Here is an 18,496-nt window from a genome sequence, read left to right as displayed (position 1 = left end):
ACACCTTAAAAAAGGAGGCAACAACCAAGTGGGAGGACGGGGGGAAACAGAACACAGCTGGTGCCATAGCATATGCTAGAGGTCTCAAACTTCCACCTGAATCTCTCCTGGGCAGCCGCTCCAGTGCTCAGCTTACAGGGAACACTGCTCATGAGACAAACCCATGACAAAGGAGGAAAAAAAGGACACAAGAGACAAGCCAACAACTATGTCTCTTCCAAGATTACACCTGGCACGCCTGTGGGAAAATCTGCAGGCCAAGTACTGGGCTCCTCCGTCGTTAAAAGACTCTCCAATGAACCCGTTTGAGGTTCATATTGAGGGATAGTCAGAGATTGATTTACAATATCACTATTTTTTCTGATCATCTGGTTCTGATGTCAGGTTTCAAAACCAATGACACCAATTAGAGTTCAGGCAGCTGCTAAAGATGGCAAAATAGGTGGCTGGCTCTCTGAATAACATATCCTAAGAAATGTTTAGCATGGTTGAGGAAAAAAGCACTTCCAACGTGCAGATCTGAGTGGATGGAATTAATGAAGAGAGAAACTGTAGCTAAAGCATGTACTGGTCAAACATCCAACGGATACAGTCTTGCAAAGTGATAATTATATGTGCCTAAATACATCATTGGCTGTACATACTTTATATATAGTGGTCCTGTAGCACCTTAAAAACTAGCAGTTGTGTTTATTAGGTCATGAGCTTTCATGGGTTAGACCCACTTCTTCAGATCTTCAGACCTAATAAATACAATTGTTAGTCTTTAAGGTGCTACAGGGCTTCTTGTTTTTGTTTTGTTTTGCTTTATTTTTTTGAAGCTATAGACTAACGTGGCTAACCCTCAGAGACTATTTATATATAGTGGTGCAAATCCAATCCATTTCTTACCATTCTGGGGGTGGGGGTAGGGACAGCAGGCAAGCAGTGGGTATGTGATCCTCCATGTGACTTGTCCTTACCCCCATTTCCTTAGGAGGGCACGTGTGCTCTGTCCTCCTCCTGCTGCTCTGAGGACTTAGGAAAGGAGCAAAATGTGGGTGCAGCTGTTGTGTCCTGTGCCTTGCTCTTTCACATAGCTGTGCTGGAGCAGAGCAGAACTGCAGATCTGCCCTTCCAGGAGTTGTGTTGCTGTCCGTGTACAGCAGGACACAGCTGGGGGGCAGGGCCTGGGGGCTCTGCTCATTCTCCACTGAGGGGAGGTAGTGGCAAAAGGAGCGCATTGGTATCACCTCTTGAACTGACCTCCAGTGTACAGAAGAATTCTTCCATCAGTGTAGCTATAGCCTGTCCGGGAGGTAGCATAACTGCTGTGGTCGGAGAACCCTTTCTGCTGTTGGCACGAGTGCTGTTTACGCTGAATTGCTGCAGCAGCGCAGCCGCAACATTTGAAGCGTGGACCAGCCCCAAGGAAGGGAGGAGGGACACTGAAGTGAGCGGCCATAGCAAGGAAGGGGAGAAATGTGGCGAGCAGGTGGATTTCTGCTGCTGTGCAAAGGCAGTGGTGGATGTGGTAGGAAAGGGTTGGTGCAAATAGCCAGTCAGCACAGGATAGAGAATTCAGCTGCTGTAAATGTTGCATCATGGAGTGAAACTGTCCATCTTGAGGGGTTAGAGAACTTGCAGGCAGGAGGCACACTTAGGAAAATGGCAGGAAAGCCTCAGGGAAAACCTTCACAAGTAATGGAATATAAACCATTTTATAATTACAGCCAAAACATCCCCCCAACAGCATTAATCCCTATCAAAAGTCACAGTGGTCTTATGTTTCCATAAAATATTACTGAAGTTCTTACGTTCCTTACGGTGTGGAAAATTGTGATGTTTCAGCATCTTATCAAGGGGGTTGGGTTCAACTTAAAAATGGATGCAGGCTTAAGATAAATAAAATATGGCAATTAGCTTATGAATCCGAAAGAGAGGGAATTAAAATGTCACTGAGGAAGAAACTACCAAACAATGCTCAGGCATAAAGACAAATGTATTTGCACACACACACTTTTCTATTTTTGGAATAGACATTTCCTTTCTTATACGAAAAAATTCCAGTAATGAATATCTGTACCTTCTCAGCACACGAACCTAAGATGTTACACTGAAAATATTATGCACTCAGTTTCCCAGTCCTCTGATCCAAGTGATTCATAGGTGGGATTAGATGTTTCACATAGTGTATTTTTCAAGCGAACTAATGCTCTGATTCTGTAAAAATTTAGCCATGACAGTAACGTTACATGTGTGAGTAATCAGATTGAACTTAATGGGGCAACTTACGTATATATAGTTAATCACCTATGTAAGGGCTGGATGGGTTGAGTCTGAGTGTTCACGAAATATGTTTTCAGGAGCACCCTTGAGAGTTAAGTCTTGCATTTAGCTACGTACATAACACTCTCAGTAGTGATGGAAGCTCTTTTCACTTTACCATAGCAAGGTGTCCTTAAAGCATTTTCTTTCATATCCAATCCATTATTTCTCTCTTGAGACTGCTTAAAAGGGTATCAACTATAATGTTAGATTGTATGTCACTGTTTTTACAAAAAAGCATTTTAAAAAAACAGGATTTTTTACACTTAAAATTGGCTCCTCCAAAAATTCAAAAGTGTTCCCTCTGGGCATCACTTCTTCCAAATTAGAAAAAAATGGATCCTTTTTCTGTCTAAACCAAAGTAAATTTCCAGTGGAGTTGCTAGTCCACATTCATCCATGGTTGTAACTTTATTGGTACATGAGGTTTCATGAGATGTGGTGAACTGAATTCAGTGGAATGAATGCTCTGGATTAACTTGCCTCACTATTTCTCTGGTATATTGTATATTCTAATGTTGAACAATATTTCTCTATTTCACGGCTACATTATATATCATTTTAAGTCTATGAAAAAATTCTTAAGAATTCCCTTTATGAAAATGTTTTCTGGTGAGGACGCCCATTTTAAAAAAAGTCAGCAAGGATATCAAAATCAGGCAATGTTGTGAGTCACTCAAAACTTGGATCTCAGGTAAACTTTGAGGCTGGTGAACTATTTAAGTGAATTCTAGAGCATTCTGTGATTATTACTAGCTATAATCCAGTTCAGCAAAAAGAGAGATTGTTTTGACACTTTGGTTTTGGCATTACAGACTGGGACGAATGTGCATCTCATTCGGAGAACGACTGCTGTATGAATGCAGAGTGTATCAATTTAATAGGCTCATACATGTGCAGATGCAAGACAACCATGGACACCAATCCATCTCGACCTGGAAGAAACTGTGAAGGTGAGCAAGAGATTTGTATGTAGGTTTTTTTCTTTTCCCCAAGAAGAGCTATAACATATCATTTCCCCACCCCCACTTTCTTTTTATCATCATCTATCTTTACATAGTGGAGAAGGTGCGCACAATGCTTTGCACAGGTCTATGAGGCAAGGTTCTTGCCCCAGCAGCATACAGTCTGCCATCTCCAGCATTGTGACCACCATCCTTCCAGAAAGGTCTCCTCTTGGATCCTCTTAATATCATGCCTTAATCACCCAACAAGGTGGCTTCTGAGTTCCTGTGCATTTCAGGGGCTAAGTGCTCTCCTCAGTGCAAGCGGCACTGGCAGCCACTGCAGGCCCTGGGACAAGGTGGGAGAGGAGCCTGGCTCCATCCCCAGAAAGGGCAGGACCAAGAGCAGTCAGGTCTCAGCACTGCCTGGACCAGGGTACCAGCCCCACCCACTTCCTCACAGTCACATGCAGTGGTGGAGCAGCACTGGCGGCGCATTTCAAAGGGGCCCAGAGCCAAAGTAGCAGCAGAGGCGGCCGGAGCTTCAGGGTCCTTTGAAATGCTGGGCCTGGGGACAACTGCCCCCTTTGCCACTCCATCAGCAGGCCTGCTCAGTGGTGATTCATGTGCCACTGACCAGAAGAGAGGGAGGCCAGGAACTGAATCTGATTCTCTTCTGTGGTAAGAGGGAGCACTACCCCACACTACCAGACCCTGATTCAAGTCGCTTGTTAGGTAAATGTGTTAATGAAATACACATCTTGCTTACAGGACACTAGTGTCATCTCATAGATTTTAAAATAAAATAGAGAGTGTTCTAGAATTTTATTCCTTTGGTTTGAACTTCCATTTCAGTGTCATACCAATGTTGTTGCAGGTGAAATTGTGAACCCATTTACAGAATCAGGCAGGACGGAAGTGGTACCTGAAACAAATACTGACCCATATGCTTCACCAGAAGTCACTGAAATAACAAATGTGTCTGCTCTTAGTTCCAATAGCAGAACCACATTAAAAATGCCTATTGTGCTGCTGTCAAGTGATATGCAAGCGTCAAGCAGTCTTTCTTCCATCAGCAGTCCTCCGGTAACTGAGAGAAAGGACTTGGAGTCATCAACTGGATTTGGGAGAAATAATAACATAATGGGCACGGAGGATCTGACAACCATTCAAACCCTAGTTGTGGTGACAGAACAACAGGAAGTTTTAAGGGCATCGTTTGAAAACATGATGTGTGAGAATTCAACTTGTGCACCACAACAACTGACTACTTCTACTAATGCATCCCTGGATGCAACTGCTACGGGTGTGGGAAATGAAGCTACAGGAGAGACCTACATATCTCTCGATGTTTCTGAAGCAAGTTTTCAGAATTACCCCAATACATCCATGCCTGTGCCAGAAGATCCTGCAATTTATACTCTAAATTCCACCCTGGATTCACGTGAAGAAATGGGAAGAGTTAACAACTCTTACTCTGAGGGATCTCCAAAAGAGTCGTTCACAGTGCCACCAGTTTCCTCTGACTTCTCACCAGCTTTCATCAGTGCAGCCACTTTCCCAACCACCAGTTGTAGTGAGTATGCAACACAGCACTGTCCTGCATGCTTGGCAATTGTTCATAAGAAGAAAGAAGTCCTGAAAAATACATAGTTGTGTATGTATTGGGGTGTAGGTTGCAACTGACGAAATTTAGTTAGTCTTTGTGAAACGTATTTTCTTGTAGGCTTGGCATTATTCTTAAGGCAATGAGAAGGCACGATCTGTTTGGACCTGAGGAGATGGACTACAATGGTTCTTAGAATTTTCCACCTTTTTGGTTCAGCTTTTCGATCTCAATCAGAGATTGTGTCCTTAAATTCTATGTTTGGTTGTGTTGGGATCTGATTGTCACCATCTATAAGAATTGTATTTATTTATTTCATGTATGATTGAATTGCTCCTGACTTAATTATTTTTGGTTGGTTCAGCCACTGCTTTCCCCAACAGCTCCTGCTTCTAGCTTCCAATGTCCTTTCTGAAAAGGTAATGAAGAGTTCCTTTTGCTTTACTGATGCCTCTGAAGCCTTAAGGGAAATGCTGCTGAGTGAGGTTGTGGCAGGCAACAAAGACAAAACAAGCATTGGTGTCTTCATCGGGGCCAGGTCACTAGATCGAACAATGTCTCCTCTGAGGTCACACGCTGTTTTTCACCTTCTTTTTAAAACTGAGGTAGTAAATCAGGAACATAAAATGCTTACAGTTCACCTTTTGGACAGAAAGAGAATGCAAATGCCTCAACCTCACAGGAGCTGGTGCTTGAAGTAGCAGCCAGGAGAGGCGTGCAGAGCGGTGGGTTATTTTATACATTAAGAAGTACAGGCTTTCCTCACCTTCTAAACAAACAAGATTTTTGCGACATGGAGGTTCTGTGTTGGGGCCTGCCTCATTCCCCTGGCTTTGCATGGTTCTTAAAGGCTTGCTGAGCTCCTCCTCACTGGAGATATTGAGAAACACCTGGCTCCCTATGCTTCGGGCTTCAGGACAACCAACAAACTGCTGTGGGGGGCGGGGGAGGCATAAAGGAGCAGAAGTGCTACTCTTACTGTGTTCAGGGCAATGCTTACATCAGAGAAGATGACACAGCGCTGTCCTCAGTCACCAGTATGGCAGAGGCTTGTTTCTGCGTTCCACTTAATTCTACTTCCGCTTCCCGAGTCTTTCCCTCTGCTCTCTGTCTGAATGTCTCTAATCCAGCATCACTCACTAGCCATTATTTGCCACATTTCCTTTCCCCAGTTCTTCCTGTGCCCACTCTTCGTTACCCACTCCTTCCCACACGTCCGCACTACCCACCCCAGGGCTCCTTCCTTTCCGCCTTCCATTCTTAGCTTCTGTAGGGCTCCCCTCATGCCCACTATCCACCTCCCCACACCACTGCCTCTTAACTCGCTATCTCGTGAGGGTTTGTCCACCTGTCTTCTTTCTCAGCACTTTTCTGTCTTGTTGCTCTCCGCCCCAACCCTGTTACCCTTTCTTTTACTCCTTTTAAATCCTGCCCTTCCCTGACTCCAACCCTTTCTGCCCCATTCTTTTCCTGATATCTTCCTGTCTCCCACTCCCTGGACCGCCTACCTTCCCACCCTTCCACTTCTATTTTCTCTGTTCATGCTCCCTACCTCCTTGGGCCTCATTGTGTTGCTTGGAAACTCTTTCCCACTCATTTCTGGAGTCCTCCCGCTTGCCTCACTCGGCTGTCTTGAATTCCCTCACCTCTTCTATCAGGTCTCATCACCATCACCTTCCCCCCAGGCCCTGCCAGTTCACACAGCCTATTGGATGGAGGACTGCCTCTCTTCTCCTTGCAGCCTCTTCCAAAGCTACTGCAAACTGGGAAGGGGGACAGCCAGGGGACTGCTGCTAGCTACTGTGAATTAGAAGAGAAAACATAAAAACGGCACCAGCTGGCTCAAGACAGGACACAAGTGTTTTCTGAGAAGCCCACCCACTGTTCTAGTGTCAACAGTCCCATAGTAGCTCCCTGGTGCGATATCTCTGCGTTGGAGTTTATCACCCAAATACTACTTATGGAACCTTGCTTAGCTTTATAGAGGTATAGGGCCTGGCCAGTTGGACTTGTTTTATTTGTTAAAATTTACATGCAGATGTTTTAATACTGAAAGTTACCTAAGGAATGATTATTCACATGAGATGCTTGAACGTGGGTAACCTTTCTAGAATCCATTCCAAGGCTGAAAGACAAACAGCAGTAGGCATGAGTAAGCTGAAATTCCAATGATCTACCAATTAATTTTAAATGCATTCCTTCTGCATCAGAATCACTGTAAGGTAGAGAGAACCTGTGTCAGTCATTAATTCTGAGAGCGCTAGGGTACTTTTCCCTCCCACCTCAGAGGTTTGATTGATTATATTTTCTTTTCTTCTCAGTACCTGTCCCCGTGCAAAGGATTATTTTCTCCAGTGTGACTAGCGTCAGCTTTCATGTAGCCTGGTCCACAGATTCTGCACTAAATCCTGCTTTCCGATTCCTACTGCTTCAGGAAAAACAGTTAATATGGGAGACTAAAATCCAGAACAGTAGTCTGACAATGTCTGGGTTAGAACCTGGCATCTTGTACACCGTTGAAATCAGGACAGAAGTTTGTGGGAAGGAAAGTGAACCAGCATGCCAGAAAGTAAAAACTGGTAAATTCATTTAGAAACAACTCTTATGATTGCTTCTGAGACAGCCAACTCTTAATGCTACTGAAGTCAGTGGAAGAAACCAAGTTCCATTATAAGAGAGGACACGGCCAGGACAGGGCGTGGTGGACACAACTAAGAATGGTGGTGGACACAACTAAGAATGATGTAGTGGGAGCTGTTGGGTGCGGATGAGTTGAAAACAGTGGGTAGACAATGACTACAAATTAACAGTGGTATAAAATTAGCACTTGAGGCTGGCTCTGAAAAGGCACTGTAGATACAACTCATGTCTTGTGGATTCTCCTTTCCCATTCACAGGTGTGAGATATCTCTGTAGCCACCACAGCAATTTCTTCTGTGGGAAAGTAATACTGGCAAATTATTTAATTAGTTAGATTAGGTTGACACAATTCAGCAGGTGAAAACAAGGGGAGCACTTACAAGAGAGGTTGGCAATAATTTTTGATAGGAGGACACTCCAAGAATTTGGTAAGTGTGGGGTCTGGGACAGAAGTTGGTATGGGGGGGCATCTAAATAGAGGATTGGGTGCAACAGGGGGTCTTGGAGCAGGTCTGGGTAAAAGAGAGGGCAAGGTATTCGGGTGCAGGAGGAGGTGCAGGATCTGGGAGGGGGTCTGGGTGGAGAAGAGGTTTCTGACCTAGGACAGGAGTGCAGAAGGTTTGGGTTGTGACTTGGGACAAGGGTTGAGGTGTGGGAGGGCATGGGGTGCCAGGTGCAGGCTCTGGTTAGGAGGCAATTACTTTAGTGGTTCCTAGCCAGCAGCCCAGTGGGACTCTGGGGCAGGCTCCCTGGCTACTTTTCCTCCACACACTGCTCAAAGCAGCTGGATGCTGGGTTCACACGTGTATCTCTGCACAGCTGTGCCATGGGATGAGTTGGGCATCACTTCTGCATGTTCCTGCAAGCAAGGTCCAGGCAGTTTCCAGCTAATGAGAGCTGCAAGGATTGTGCTGGGGGTGGAGGTAGCACCACAGGACGTCGGTGATCCTGAACATTGTGGTGGGCCAGATCCAAATGTAGCAGGTGGGATCTACCTGCAGGCCACATTTTCCCTCCCGAACCGGCACCAAGGGCCAGATTGCTTTCTGCCTAACATCAATGGTCTGTGGATTATGTTCTTCTAAACAACTCTTTTCTGATTTTATAGCTGTTCAAAAACTGACTGGATCAGTAAGAATAACCAATATGAAATACACGTCAGACTTCAGCAATGCCAGCAGTGAAGAGTATCTAAACTTTACACAGCTGTTTCTTGGTGAAGTAAGTTGATAAAAAATGATCATTATTTGTGAATGGGCTAGATAAAATGAGGAATATGACTGCCCTGCTTCTGTACCATACATGTATCCCCCATACCTAAATGAGTTGAGTCTCATTGGCTACATTATTAAAAAGAGGAAGCACTGTGCAGTGGTTAAAGCAGGAGACCCAGAATCAGAAGTTTGGAAGTTTATTCCCGTCTCTCTATGCCTCAGTTTCCCTATCAGTAACATGGAGATAATCAAGCAGGCTTAACTCATAGGGGTGTTTTGAGGGGCTAAGGAATGTTTGAGATCTAAAGCCTGCAAGGCACTATATTAATGCAAATTAATGCTGTTGTTCTTTCTCCTGTCCCCTCAGGGCTGCTATGGTAGAGGTTTTTATTATCATCCGCTTTCATAGCTCCTAACGTTGTACCCTATCCCTCCTTTTAATAAGTCAGCTTTAATATCACATTTAATGTGGGCACAGAACATCAAACTATAGTCTTGTAATTCAGAGGGATTGCATTTGGAGATGCCAGACCTTGATCCCATTGAAGTAAATGGGAAAAGTCCCGCTGATTTTAAGAGCAGGCCTAGGCCCCAGTTAAGTAAGCACTGCCAAAAGGTTTCCTTAAATCTTTTTTTTACAGTATTATGGCTTCACAATCCACGTGCATTTACTTATTTGCAAAACTCACCATTTTAAAAAAAAAAGGAATGTAGTGCTTCATAGAGGCGCTCAACTGACAGTGCTGGAGATTGAAACCTTGTCCAGGCCACAGTGGGAAGAAGAGCCAGATGTAAAAGCTGAATTGACGGATTGCACTGCCAATGCCCAAGCTGGCTGCTCCATGCTGTCCTGCCAGTTGACTTTGAACAAAGTGGCTTGCCCCATGGGCTGGAAACCCCACCTGAGAGGAGTCAGGCGAGTCCAGTACAAAAGGAGCAGGGACTTGCACTGAAGAAGGAAGCCCAGGAAATTCCAAGGCTTTGAGTGAGGAGGGAAGCTTGAGATGCAGGAGACATTGAGGAAAACTATCTATACAGGAAGGCTTGGCTTGTGAGGAGAGGGGCAATACTTCAAAGGCCCTGTTGGAAAGGTCTATGGAGCAGGAGGTGTTTGAAAGATAGTCCCTTAGGCTCAAGGGGCTTGTGCCCAGCTTGAAGTGGGTTGAAGACTCTCTGAGTTTTGGATTATCAGGAGAGACACTGAATTAGGGTTGGGGCCTAGAGGTCCAGCGTGCACCAGAGTACTCACTAAATTGGACTCCAGATGGGGATTGGTTGAACTGCCTCTGAATTGTATGTTCTTAAAGGGTCCCAAAGAGGCGAAAACTGGAGGCAGGGTACCACAGAGCAACCTTTGGCCATGGGGGTGCTCAGCCGGGGCTGCAGGTGTTACACATAATAAGCCTGGCTTGATGAAACTGTCAATTAGAGTAAGACGATAAATCTTTCTCTAGACAGGTCCCTCAGCCTCTCTGTTGAGATTGCCCACAAGGATGGCAGTTAGTGTCAGCTGTGGTGGTCGTTTAAGTGATGTGGACTTGAGTCTATTAGTTCTAGACTAGGTTGTACTTTTCTTCCACTTATCCCTATCCTAACATGCAGTAGTTGAGGACAGCAGCTGTGGGTGGTTAGAAGGATTGGTACATGCCATCCTAAATAGAAATAGTTACAGAGATGTAGCCTGTTAGTCTGTATCTTCACAAAAACAAATCACCAGTCATGTAGCACTTTAAAGACTAACAAAATTATTTATTATGTGATGAGCTTTCGTGGGGCAGATCCACTTCTTCAGATCTGGAAGTGGATCTGAAATATTTCCTGATCTGAAGAAGTGGGTCTGCCCCACAAAAGCTCATCCCCTCATAAATTATTTTGTTAGTCTTTAAAGTGCTACAGGGCTGCTGGTTTGTTTTGTAAATAGAAATAGTCTATTCTGTTAAAATAACCCCTTGCTCATTTTGTTATCCATCTCCAGGGTTTCACTGCTGTTCTAATTTTCCCTCTCTCACCAGGGCTTCCCACATATGTGACTAATAGTGCCCAGATTAGCTACTGCCTGTATCGCTGACATTATGCACTGGATCTTTTGGCAGGGTGGCTATTATCTCTAACCAATACCCTTCAGAAATTACTACTCCATCCACACCGACATCCACTCCTCTATGGACCTATTTCTGCCTCGTAACCCTCAGGCATACCAAATCTCCAGCCATGTTAATAGTTAGGATCCTTTCATTTCATTAGTATGTCAGCCTGGCTCCTCTGTGGCGCTCTTTTTTCTTAATTTTGGGTTTATCTCACTCCTGATTGTCTTACTTTATGAGTGAGTTCCCATCTCGTGTTGTGGATGGGAGTTTGCCAGTGTTTTCCTCCTCCCTTGTAACTCTCCTTTTAGCACTGAAGTACTTTTTGCTTTTTTACCGTCCAATGTATGGCGCTGCGAGTGAAGGTGTGACTAGCACAGGTAGGCATAAAGGTGCTAGCTTTAATCTAGCTCAGTGGTGTCCAAAAGGAATGTCAGGGGTCACCACAGCTCCCCCCTCCACCACCAGACACTGCCCCACCGAGCCAGGTGCCACCCCTCCCCAGCCAGTCACTCCCCCGCAAATGACTCCCAGAAGCCCCCCCCCAGGCCGAAGCCATACCATGGCTGAAGCCGCTGCTGCACAAGCTGGGCCTGAACACAGCTGGAGCCCTCCCGGGCTGGAGGAGCTGGCACCACCGCTGCTGCCATGCACTTGTCCCACCATGTGGTGGGGCGTGTGTGCAGGGGGGCTGGAGGGGCGCCCCACGAGTGCGGCTCTCTTGGGCCACTTTGCCACACTGCGCTGTCCCGTTCTCCCCATGTGGCAAATGGGGAGCGTATTGGACACCGCTGATCTAGCTAGCACAGGTAGCAATAGTAGTCAAGACACAGTGGCATGGACTTCAGTGTGGGCTAGCTGACCCACTACATACCCAGCGTCCCCAGCTGGCAGTAACGTGGACAGCTAGCCTGGGCTAAATCTGTACCATCATATCTATCTTACTGTTGTTACCTGTGGTAGCTGGATTAAAGCTATTGGGGCAGGCCTATCCATGCCTTCCCTTGCAGTGTAGGCATACCCCTTGCCAGTTCTACTTAGGAGTTCCTGGTGTTTCCTTTGGACGTTGTTCCAACCACCGGACCAGACTCAGCCATGAACGTGGGCACGTGCCACCTGAGACATGCTGTGCATATGCTAAGAAGACTGAATCTATTCTAAAAGAACAAGCAGTCTTGTAGTACCTTAAAGACTAACAGAGTTGCTACAGGACTGCTTGCTTTCTGTGAATACAGCTATCCCTCTGAATCTCTTATGGCTAGATTTATCTCCTGGTAGAAACACCTCACAAAAGAGGGATTGGCTCTCCTTTTGTACTATAATTATTGCCTTCAAAAAGTCAGAGAAAGAAATTTCCTTCCTTTTCATACGCAACCGTGCTCCCTCTGCCTCCTGCTCCTTTGGCACGTCGTTTTAATGATGGAGCATTGTTCAGTCATGCAGTAATCTGAAGAGAGAAGCTGGTGGCGGCACCTAGTGGATAACTGTGGGATGGTTAATTATCAGATGAACATAATTTTCAGGTGCTTAGCTCTGAATAATTTAAATTTTTTAAAAACCCCTCCTTTAAAATGGAGTCCACAAGACAAAGCTAATGAAGAAGGGACTGTCTGGTGAATGCTAAGGAAGGTCCAACAGAGGATTGCAGGCATACTTGAGGAGTGGCCATGTTAGTCGGTAGCTTCACAAATAAAAAGCAGTTGTGTAGCACCTGAAAGACTAGCAAATTTATTCATTAGATATGTTGCCACCAAAGCCTCTTAATACTGGGCTACACGGTCTCCTTGAAGGCACCTTGATGGAGGCCGCACTGAGGCTGAATTGCACAATGGAACTCTCCTCGGCAGTTGAAGTGCTACCGGAGGCCCTGGCCACTATCTATGCCTACCTCATCCTGGGCAGGTCCTGAGCTGACTCATTCCTGTGGTTTATGTTCATAGTTAAATACATATTTGAGCCAAACAGAGGTAGTCAGAAAATTCGGTAGTTAAATAAAAGCCAATCATTTTCTGCTGTCTCTGGCCGGAACATGAAGCATGGTAGCTATGTGTAGTGTTGTTTGGGCATTCTGGGTCATCTTCACAGCATATAATGTAATTCCTGCAGGCTGCCCCTATTCACGTGCATTCTGTTTTGATCGCAGGTACGTAAATCTCTGCCCCTTCACCTTCTTCAGAAAATGGATCTGGGCTTGATTAAAATGCTGATAACCAGTATTACTAATGGAAGCTTAGTGATAGATTTTGATTTACTGGCTGCAAAAGACTTGGATATCCACAACATTTCCACAGCTTTTCAGGACGTCTTTAAAAACAGTTCCCATTTTACCATTGACAACAACAGCACCAGCATACATGGTAAGGTGCAATTTTATGCCACTGTAATGTTTTTGAAACTAGCGCTGTGATAAAACCAGTCTTTTTATTTGTGATTCGGAGAGTACAGCACCAGTGCAAGTTGTGGATGAAAACCCATTTCCCCTTCGTTAGAATTATGGTCAATTCATCCCACGAGTTCTTTCAGAGAACTTCAAATGGTACAGTGAGGCGTGTGGTGTAACAGGGCTCAGATGCAGACGCTCAACTTGGTATAACCAGGACCAACGGTTACTGCCTGGTTTCCTTCTTCTCACAGATCATTTGTAAAGAAGATAAATATGGCTGGTTCATTGATTGACTGCAGCAGAATTATTTTTGTGCAGCTTCTGAATTTGATGTGTATTTTCATAAAATCATTCCTAATCTCGCCGATGGCTCATCAACAAGTTTTGTATCTAAATCAGAATGTGCTTATCCAAATAGTATTATTCTAACTGCTCAGTTAGAATTGCAGAGAGGACAACGTGGAAAATTTAGCCAAAATAGATTTTTCATCCAGAGCGTTCCCCTTTCCTGCCTCACATACCATTATATCAAAGAAGGCTATCAATGTTGTCAGGCATTCAATGTCCTTTATAAAACTGGGCTGCATTGTGTTAATCAAGATATTCTTTTCTAAAGGCCAGATTCTACCAGCCTTACTCACATTGCAGCGGGATTGCTTGAGGAGTAAAGTGCTATTCATGTGAGCAGAGGTGGCAAAATCTGCCCCAAAGTAATTAGAAAAGGTCAATCTCTTAGTACAAGTTGAACCTCTCTAATCTGGAACTCTCTTGTCTGGAAACACCCATAATCCGGCATGATTTTAGTGAGTTTATCACGGGTTTGGCCAAGTTTCCTGTGGTCCCATAAAGTTTGTTTCCAGCCATGAGTCCTGGCTGTCAGTGTTCTGTGCTGTAATTTACCCCTACATGTCTTCTAAGAGCCCAGTATGAAGTGGAAATGTTGTTAAAGTTGTTAGACAATATTGTCCTCCCCTGGTTCAGCAAATTCTCTCATTTGGCACTAGTCAGGTCCCCAGGGTGCCAGACTAAAGAGGTTCAACCTGTATTTGCCCCATCTTTTGTTTGGTTAGAATAAATGAACAATTTTCTGTAGCTTTGTTTGCTCTTCCCTGAAGACATCATTCTCCAACTCTCTGGTTCTTTCTGAGGTATGTTCTGCCTACATGATCCTGCTGAAGTGTTAGTGATGCTTTTCAATGATTCCACACTTCTGAGACTCTCTGCTATCTTTCAGTCTGCGTGCTGTTGGTTGCGGTGGATGGCCCTAAATGTGTCTTCTCTTAAAGTAGCGTATGGCAAGTCTAGAAAAGCTGAGTGATGGTTGGATATTTCTAGATGTTACTGGATTTTTACAGCATAATTTGAGCTGTGTACCCTCATTTGAATTTCCTGCATGTAAAACCAATATACACGTTATTCTGTGGTGTGGTGTCTGATTTACATCAGGCCTGGAAATCAGTGCTGCTGGCCACATGGTGGTGCTCTTTCTCCGCCTTCATCACAACCAGCAGCACAGGTCTCCTTAATAACAAAGGGGTACTTGTATCATGGCAGCACCTCAGTGCTATGTGTGCTCCCTGAAACTGGCATTCATAGTGAGGGGTTTCAGGACAGAGTGAACATGCATCACCGATAGCGGTGTGGTTAGCCCGCGCATTAGTGAGAGAAACAAGAGGGAAATTTGACCCCCGCCCTGTGGCAGTGCTTCCATTCATACCCTATCCCGATGAGAACCCCTACAAAATGTGTAACAAACAGGCCTGCCAACAAGAGAGGGTGACAGGCTGACAACGGGGGCAGTCGTCCCAGGCCTGGCATTTCAAAGGGGCTGAAGTAGCAGTGGCAGTGGTGGGAGCTCCGGGTCCCTTTGAAATGCCACGGAGTGCTGTGCCGCCAGTCCATGCAGCTTTGAGGGAGCATGGGGACTCCAGGCTGACTGCCCTAAGCCCTGTCCTTCTGGTTTTGTTACCGGCCCTTCCAGGGCTAGGAGCCAGGCCCACTTCCCACCTTGCCCCTGGGCCTGAAGCAGGTGTCAAGGCTACTGTTAACAGATATTTGTCCTTGAAATGCTCAGTTTTGACCAAGGAATGGAAAACCAAATCTGGTTAAACTTTTTTCCCCTCTTTCAACCAGCTCTGAATATTTTGTAAATGATCAATCACCCTCTTCTCTTTTAGAAGTGTGGTGAGTCAGTAGGGTAGAAGGGTCTGTTTGGGAGTAGTCCCTTATGACAGCTATCAGTTTTGCAGGGTGAGAGATCAGATTAACTTGGTGCATAATGGAGAAGAGTTGAGGGGCAATCTGCTCTTCCCTTATCAACTGTCAGCAGTGCCCCTGGAGGTGGTGCTAACTCATCTTCCAGGCACTGTATATTCTTGCTCTACTAAGCATCAGTATCTTCCAGACTCTGTGTGGTGTTAACCCCCACACATAAGCAACGTGCAACCAGCACCATGATGCTGGCAATCAGAAGTATCGTACCAGGGATCATGATGGTTCTGGTTAAAGAATAATGCAGTAACACATGCTCTCTCTCTTCTCTTTCTCTCTCGAAAACAAACACCCAACCCCAACAGATTACGATGAGTGCAAAAGAGAAGATGACGACTGTTCCCCTAGTGCATCATGCCACAACACATATGGGAGTTATCAGTGCATCTGTAATGAAGGATTTGCTGATCTCAATTCAGAGAGGCCTGGGAGAAACTGTGAAGGCAGTATTATTTTTCATTACCTAGTGATTTATTTGACATTATAATGATGTAATCTTCATAAATGCATTTGGTTACATCCACTTCTAGTGGAACTCTTCTTTGGTTCGAGAGGTATACCAGGGACGACTTCGCTTTGCTCAGTGTGGTCTGTCACATACTGCTGAAAAAGATGCATATTTTAGTGTATTCAGTGCATACTTCTATTATATTTAATTACATTTATTACATTTTTGCTTTAGCATAAAATTTACTGTCTGAACATTTAAGGGGCCCAGTTCATTCCACTATTTATTCTTTTTAAACAAAGATTTCTGTTTTCTGCTTTTCCCCCTTAAAAGGCAAACTGAATTGTTGAGAGTACCAATCATTTCCTTACATGAATAGAAGGGACATCAGAGATGCAAGAGAAGAGACATAGGCTAGGTCTACACTTACCGCGGAAGATCGAACGCTTAGGTTTGATCTTCCAGAGTGCCGTTTTCTGCATGAGCGAAGTGGCATGTTCCTGGGTCAGTGTTGACCCCTATACTCCTAGCGAGCCACAAGGATTAAGGAATGTTTGCAGGAGGTGAGCGCTGGTCGGCATTCTGCAGCGAGGAGAGGGACCAATGTCAACAGCAGCAAAATCGATTTTAGGTATGCAATTGGCATAAATAAAATGGAGTAGTAGCCGTCAACAGTCCTGATAAGGCTACCTCTACACTTGCAGGGAATGTTGACGGCTGCTACAGTTTTAGGTATGCCAATTGCATACCTAAAATCCATTTTGCAGCCATTGAGGTTGGTCCCTGTCCTCTCTGCAGAGTGTCGACAAGAGCAATTCTCCTGCTGACATTTCTTAATCCTTGCAGCTCACAAGGAGTTAAGAGGTTGACATTGACCCCGGAAAGTGCCATTTTGCGCATGCACAAAACGGCACCCTGGGGCTACGTCTACACGTGAACGCTACATCAAAATAGCTTATTTCGATGTAGTGACATCGAAATAGGCTATTTAGATGAATAACGTCTACACGTCCTCCAGGGCTGGCAACATCGACGTTCAACATCGACATTGCGCAGCACCACATCGAAATAGGCGCTGCAAGGGAACGTCTACACGCCACAGTAGCACACATTGAAATAAGGGTGCCAGGCACAGCTGCAGACAGGGTCACAGGGCGGACTCAACAGCAAGCCGCTCCCTTAAAGGGCCCCTCCCAGACACAGTTGCACTAAACAACACAAGATCCACAGAGCCGACAACTGGTTGCAGACCCTGTGCATGCAGCATGGATCCCCAGCTGCAGCAGCAGCAGCCAGAAGCCCTGGGCTAAGGGCTGCTGCCCACGGTGACCATAGAGCCCCGCAGGGGCTGGAGAGAGAGCGTCTCTCAACCCCTCAGCTGATGGCCACCATGGAGGACCCCGCAATTTCGATGTTGCGGGACGCGCAATGACTACACGGTCCCTACTTTGTCGTTGAACGTCGAAGTAGGGCACTATTCCCATCCCCTCATGGGGTTAGCGGCTTCGACGTCTCGCCGCTTAACGTCGATGTTAACATCGAAATAGCGCCCAACACGTGTAGCTGTGACGGGCGCTATTTCGAAGTTAGTGCCGCTACTTTGAAGTAGCGTGCACGTGTAGACACGGCTTGGAAGACCAAACCTAAGCATTTGATCTTCCCTGTAAGTGTAGATGTAGCCTATCTCAGAATGGAAGCACTAGTTGCTATGAGTTACTGTGTGGATAAATACTGATGTTATAACCCATTGATTTGTCTTTAGGTAATGCACTAATTCATTCCACTTTTCCTCAAATAATGTATTTGTTCACCTAAGACAGCACTTTCAGTTTGAGTTCTTTTGAACCACTTTTCTGTGGATTATACTTGTTTTAGTAACCATAGTGATAAATTGGTTGAAGTCTCAAGTATTGTAAATAGGCACCTACCTTTGTTGGGTTTCATTAAATCATGATGTTTTCTTAGCACTGTGATAATAAGGATTTGGGAAAGACATTTCTGAAATAACTTTTGCATCCTTTTTTTTATTCCATGAAATCAGAAAAAAATTGGATCATTCCCAGAAGATATGAAGATAGTTTCCTAGAAAGACAATTAAAAAAAAGCCCTCGATATTAGGGAATGCATATTATTTGTGATATAATTCAGTACACTATTGCATAGTACATGATTGAAAACAATTATCAGTTATGTGAATGGGGATAATTACATTGGTTCCTTCGAAGATCAAAGATGTAGGAAGGCTAGGGTTAGGGTTAGTGCTGAAGTCTCATAGGGTGATCTAACAGTCAACCCAAAACCCTGTGCTAGAGGGGGGCTGAAGGGAAGGAGCTTGGTGTTCAGTACCCAGATCAATATCAGCCCCATTCCCACTGCTTTTTTGTGCCAGTACTTGCCCGTACTGAGTACCAGCACCTTGGCAGCCCAAGCTGTGGGATTGGCTGGAGAAGGGAAGTGGGAAGCTGGCAGAGTACCAGCTCCTCTTTTTTTTAAATTTTTTAACAAAAAAAGCACTGTCCCTACCTTCCACAGGTTCCTTCTCTTTCCTCCCTTGCCCTTTCAAATAACAATCCTTCTGAAGAAATACACTTGTTAACCC

General features: G+C 45.0%; 1 protein-coding gene across 1 annotated transcript in view; it reads left to right on the top strand.

Annotated features, from left to right (window-relative positions):
* UMODL1 (uromodulin like 1) overlaps positions 1 to 18,496 on the top strand; it is a 77,383-nt gene that overhangs the window by 43,330 nt on the left and 15,557 nt on the right. Inside the window, exons 11-16 of the mRNA XM_074988861.1 lie at positions 3,123 to 3,260; positions 4,129 to 4,827; positions 7,179 to 7,436; positions 8,606 to 8,718; positions 12,939 to 13,152; positions 15,755 to 15,892. Of these exons, the coding sequence (XP_074844962.1) occupies positions 3,123 to 3,260; positions 4,129 to 4,827; positions 7,179 to 7,436; positions 8,606 to 8,718; positions 12,939 to 13,152; positions 15,755 to 15,892 (1,560 nt within the window). The remainder of the gene's footprint in view (positions 1 to 3,122; positions 3,261 to 4,128; positions 4,828 to 7,178; positions 7,437 to 8,605; positions 8,719 to 12,938; positions 13,153 to 15,754; positions 15,893 to 18,496) is intronic.

The sequence above is a fragment of the Carettochelys insculpta genome, chromosome 1 (genome assembly GCF_033958435.1).
Source record: "Carettochelys insculpta isolate YL-2023 chromosome 1, ASM3395843v1, whole genome shotgun sequence".
In the NCBI taxonomy this organism is placed as follows: domain Eukaryota; kingdom Metazoa; phylum Chordata; order Testudines; family Carettochelyidae; genus Carettochelys; species Carettochelys insculpta.
The sequence above is the reverse complement of the archived record's forward strand: the minus strand, read 5'-3'. Positions and strand labels throughout refer to the sequence as shown.